This window comes from Terrapene carolina, unplaced genomic scaffold (genome assembly GCF_002925995.2).
Source record: "Terrapene carolina triunguis isolate 2854851 unplaced genomic scaffold, T_m_triunguis-2.0 Scaffold84, whole genome shotgun sequence".
NCBI lineage: Eukaryota > Metazoa > Chordata > Testudines > Emydidae > Terrapene > Terrapene triunguis.
Genome location: NW_020664435.1, coordinates 34,448,964 through 34,454,118, shown reverse-complemented (window position 1 = coordinate 34,454,118; position 5,155 = coordinate 34,448,964). Strand labels below are relative to the sequence as shown.

The window sequence follows — 5,155 nt, the reverse complement described above, 5'->3', positions numbered from 1 at the left end:
TGAAAGGTCATCAAGTCCAGCCCCCTGCCTTCACTTGTAGGACCAAGTACTGATTTTGCCCCAGATCCCTAAGTGACCCCCTCAAGGATTGAACTCACAACCCTGGGTTTAGCAGGCCAATGCTCAAACCACTGAGCTATCCCTCCTTATATGAGGTGAATTGAAAAATACTATTTTTTGTTTATCATTTTTACAGTGCAAACATTTGTAATCAAAAATAATATACACTTTGTATTCTGTGCTGTAAATGAAATCAATATATTTGAAAATGTAGAAAAAACATCCAAAATATTTAGTACATTTCAATTGGTATTCTATTGTTTTAACAGTGCAATTAAAACTGCGATTTAATTTTTTAATCATGATTAATTTTTTTGAGTTAATTGCTTGAGTTAACTGCAATTAATCGACAGCCCTAACCCATATCTGTTTATTCAGCTGAGAACGAGCTCTTTATCTCCTATAGCACCCCTGCCTAGGTGCATGGGTGCTCATCATGATCATCATGGGCTTCCAGGGCTAGAGGTAGGAGAGGAAATGTAATGGGGAATCCTCCCAACCACCTTCCATCATTCTGTTTCCCTCCAGTTGTGTGAGGACTTAGCATGCATTCCTCAGTCAGGATGGAATCAATGACTGGGTGGGGGGAGGGGATGCTACAGCTAGGAACAGATAGCTAGAAAGATGCCTTAGGAAGCTTGCAGTGCCCAGGGATAGCAACAGTTGGATGAAGTGCTATGAGTGGTCACCCTGAACCAGTTTATAGAACCCAGGCTAGTGAATGTGGACACACTGAACCACTGCGGGAATGGCCTGTACTAGCAAACCTTAGCTGTAGTGCTTTACCATAAAACAGTGCACTCTGCTAGTGCAGACAGACCTTTGGGCTTCGTTTTGGACCCAAATGATTAGAAGCAACAAAGAGTCCTGTGGCACCTTATAGACTAACAGATGTATTGGAACATAAGCTTTCGTGGGTCAATACCCACTTCGTCAGACGCTTTCGTGGGTGATGCATCTGACGAAGTGGGTATTCACGCACGAAAGCTTATGCTCCAATACATCTGTTAGTCTATAAGGTGCCACAGGACTCTTTGTTGCTTTTTACAGACTAACATGGCTACCCCTCTGATAAATGATTAGAAGGTAACCTAACAACAATCACAGATGAGCCTTCCTATTCCAGGTCAAATGGATTATCTCATTCATGGAGTGAAAGGATCCCAGACACAAAGCATATTTCAGACATCTTTGAAAATGGGAGACCTAGAAGTAACTCGTGGCAAGGTAAGGGAGAACTTTTATGCTGACTACAGCAAGAACCCACCTGGGTGTCACCACTGCTATGCTGACAATTTAATTGTTCTTTGGACAGGAACATGACTCCCTAAAATTGTGTACATTTTGTTATTAACCTGGGAGTTTGGATTTAACAGCACAACACACTAGTACATTTTGCTGTATCACTAACAGCAGGAGCTCTGAACCCTTCGACTCCAAGAGATGAATTATTCCAGGTCTGTGGCAATGGTCCAAACTGCAATTTTAAATACAATTTTAGACAGTACTATTCAACTGTTACTTTCAAACAGGCCTTGAGTGCAAACCTGAAACATATATGCAGCATATATTCAATTAAGAGGAACCACAATACAGATATAATGGCCCAAATTCTCTGCTGTGCCTACAGTGGGGAACCACAAGTGAGCCATTTACAGTTCTCCGAATTGCTGGCTGGTTTTATGCTGGCCAGGGCCAGCTCAGGCTTTTTTGCCGCCCCAAGCGGCGAAGGGAAGGAAAAAAAAAAAAAGCCGCGATCGGCGGCACTTTGGCAGTGGCTCAACCGTGCCGCTTCATTCCTCAGCAGCAATTTGGATGTGGGTCCTTCGCTCCAAGAGGGACTGAGGGACCCGCCGCCGAATTGCCGCCGAAGACCCGGACGTGCCGCCGCTTCCCATTGGCCGCCCCAAGCATCTACTTCCTGTGCTGGTGCCTGGAGCCGGCCCTGATGTTGGCCACAGCTCCTGCAGAGTTTATAGCAGCCTCATGGATGCTCTAAACTTTGGTAGCTGGTAATGATCCCCAAGGACCTGCCCACAAGCTAGTTATTATCAGAGCACAACATGTTTCAACCACTTCCCCTACCCATCTTTACTCACCCCCACTCAGAGTCTGGGGATGGCCTAGCATGCAGATGCACTGGGTCTGCGTGCGCTGGGGAGATACAAATAGTTCTGCTTCCTTTGTGCCACTTGAGCAGAATGGGCGAGATTCTATGGCCCAATATGTTGTAAAGCATGGCACTCCATTGGCTATAGCCACTTTGCCTTGGAAAGGTTTACCTTTGAGAATACCTGGAGGTGATACATTGGATGAAAAAAATAAATATCAGAGAAGTAAAACGTCTCCCAATTTTCTTTTTGTATGAAAAATTAAGAATTTGAACCCTCTAATTGAATTGCACACAAGAGCATCGGAATGGCCCCACTGCAGTTTTTCAATGGCAGAGACTAAGAGATGTTTATTTAAGAGTTTAACAAGGAACTAAATTCCTTTGAGGTTTATCCCTGTTGCTTGAAATCAGCTGATCATTGCCAACAGGGCCAAACATATCAAAACAGGAAATGCTAAATTTTGGAAATAAGGCTCTGAGGGCCGGATGTTTAAAGGTATTTAGGCATCTAAAGATGCAGGTTGGCACCTAGAGGGATTTTCAAAAGTGCCTAGGCAGGTTAGGTACCTAACTCCCATTGACTTCAGTGATTAGGTGTGTGATGGGTTCGATCACAGAAACCCCCTTGGGACTGTTACCTGATGTGCTGAGACTACCTCTGAGCCTGTTTTCTCTGCCAGTTTGGGCCTCCAGAACCCTGCCTTGTCAAGCCAGACATGCCAGTCTGCTCCAACACAGACCCAGGGTCTGAACCACACTCCCCAAAGCTGCAGACTTAACTGAAAACGGCTTAGCAAGTGCTCCTGTCTCTAGCACCCAGACACCCAGCTCCCAATGGGATGCAAACCCCAAATAAATCTGTTAAACTCATAAATTGTCCGCCCTCTATAACACTGATAGAGAGATATGCACAGCTGTTTGCTTCCCCAGGTATTAATTACTTACTCTGGGTTAATTAATAAGCAAAAAGTGATTTTATTAAGTATAAAAAGTAGGATTTAACTGGTTCCAAGTAATAACAGACAGAACAAAGTAAGTTACCAAGCAAAATCAAACAAAACACACAAGTCTAAGCCTAATACATTAAGAAACTGATTACAGATGAAATCTCACCCCCAGAGATGTTCCAATAAGCTTCTTTCACAGACTGGTCTCCTTCCTAGTCTGGGTCCAGCAATCACTCACACCCCTGTAGTTACTGTCCTTTGTTCCAGTTTCTTTCAGGCATCTCTTGGGGGTGGAGAGGCCATCTCTTGAACCAGCTGAAGACAAAATGGAGGGGTTTCCAGGGCCTTTTATATTCTCTCTCTTGTGGGCGGAAGCCCCTTTGTTCTCCTGTGCAAAATCACAGCAGCAAGATGGAGTTTGTAGCCACCTGGGCAAGTCACATGTCCATGAATGAGTCAGCTTTTTGCAGGCGGATGCCATTGTTTACATGTTAGTTTGAATGTTCCCAGGAAAGCTCAGATGTAGATTGGCATCTCCCAAAGTCCATTGTCAGTTAAGTGTTTCTTAATTGGGCACTTACTGAGAATAGTCCTTTCTCAAGAAGCTGACCAAATGCTTTACTGAGGCTACTTGGAATCAAACACATTGAGATACAAGTACATAGCCAATATTCATAACTTCAAATACAAAATGATACACACATACAGACAGCATAATCATAGCTAGCAAACGACAACCTTTCCATAGACGCCCCACTTGACCTCCTCTGTACAAGACCTGGTGCAACAATGATCTATACATTACAGTTCATGTCAATAACATCACAAGGTGCTTTGAAAATCCTACTAGGCACCAATTTGCATCTTTAGGTGCTAACTACCTTTGAAAACCTGACCTTAAGTGTGTTAGCCAAATGATCATTACAGTCACTGATCACCAAGGCCAAGTTCTACTGTATTAGATTATTACTAAAATCCAGATTGTGGCCTATCCCAACTGCTCCTGCAAGGATGTAGGGGGGATATAAGCATCTCTTACTTTCCTGCATTGGTTACCCATACCACAGAGCAGTGAGTAGCCTCTGCTGGACTGCTACATTTTGCTTCCTGCATATGGGCGAAGTTTCACGGCCAAACGTTCCAGCCAGTTCAGCTGTGCTTGGGAATATAGACTGCACCAAGTTTAGGGCTGGCACAGGCTGCCTTTCTCCTTCACATACACCTCCTGGAGCAGGAGGAAACTGAAAGGCACAGTCTACTTCTTAGTCTTCTCTTGGGGAGAGCACAAGTACACACTTCCCCATATGCATGGCAGACTGTAAAATAACAGTCTTGCCCAGATGGTGCTACTCATCTGAGGACAACTATGTTTAATGTAAATCAGTTAAATTTTAGAACTTAAAGGCTTCTACTAATGTAAGGCCTAATTCTGCAGCCCCACAGGCAAAATTCCCACCAGCTACACTGGGAGTTTTACAGTGCAACAATACTGGATCAGTTGTTTGTCTTTGTAAATTTAATACAGTTTTAGCAACTATGCTAAAAATGTGTACTGGTACATTTAGATGTGTATATTTTTTCACAGTGGAGGTCAAGGTTGTTAATGCCTGATGATATTGAGGCCATAGGTTAAATCCAAGACCATATTGCAAATATATGGAAATTATCTTTATAGTTCCATGCAGCCTTCCATTCGTAATAGTTTCTAGGAGGAAGTCCAGTCTGACAATTCACATATTCAGAATGCCCAATTTTTATGTATATGCGTGCGCGTGCACATGCATGCCAGATTCCCTGGTCCTCTATGTGCCAGTCAAGCGATGCAAAGAGGAATTAGATTGGCCAGAAATAGTCAGTACAGGGGGGTTCTCTGGTGGCACAGAGCTGGCTCCATTACCAGCCACCTCCTTACCCCAGTGTAAGGGGATGGTGGGGAAGAGAGAGACCTCATGAGTTAGAGCTGCTTTCTCATTGGGTCGTTGGTGCAGGATCAGGGAGCTGGAACTGTTTCCCTGTGGCCTAGGGTTACCATATG

At 44.0% G+C, this 5,155-nt stretch overlaps 1 protein-coding gene across 1 annotated transcript in view; it reads left to right on the top strand.

Moving 5' to 3' along the window:
• Nucleotides 1-5,155, top strand: part of ADAM22 (ADAM metallopeptidase domain 22) — a 197,803-nt gene that overhangs the window by 170,336 nt on the left and 22,312 nt on the right. Inside the window, exon 28 of the mRNA XM_029911005.1 lies at nt 1,187-1,287. Within this exon, the coding sequence (XP_029766865.1) occupies nt 1,187-1,287 (101 nt within the window). The remainder of the gene's footprint in view (nt 1-1,186; nt 1,288-5,155) is intronic.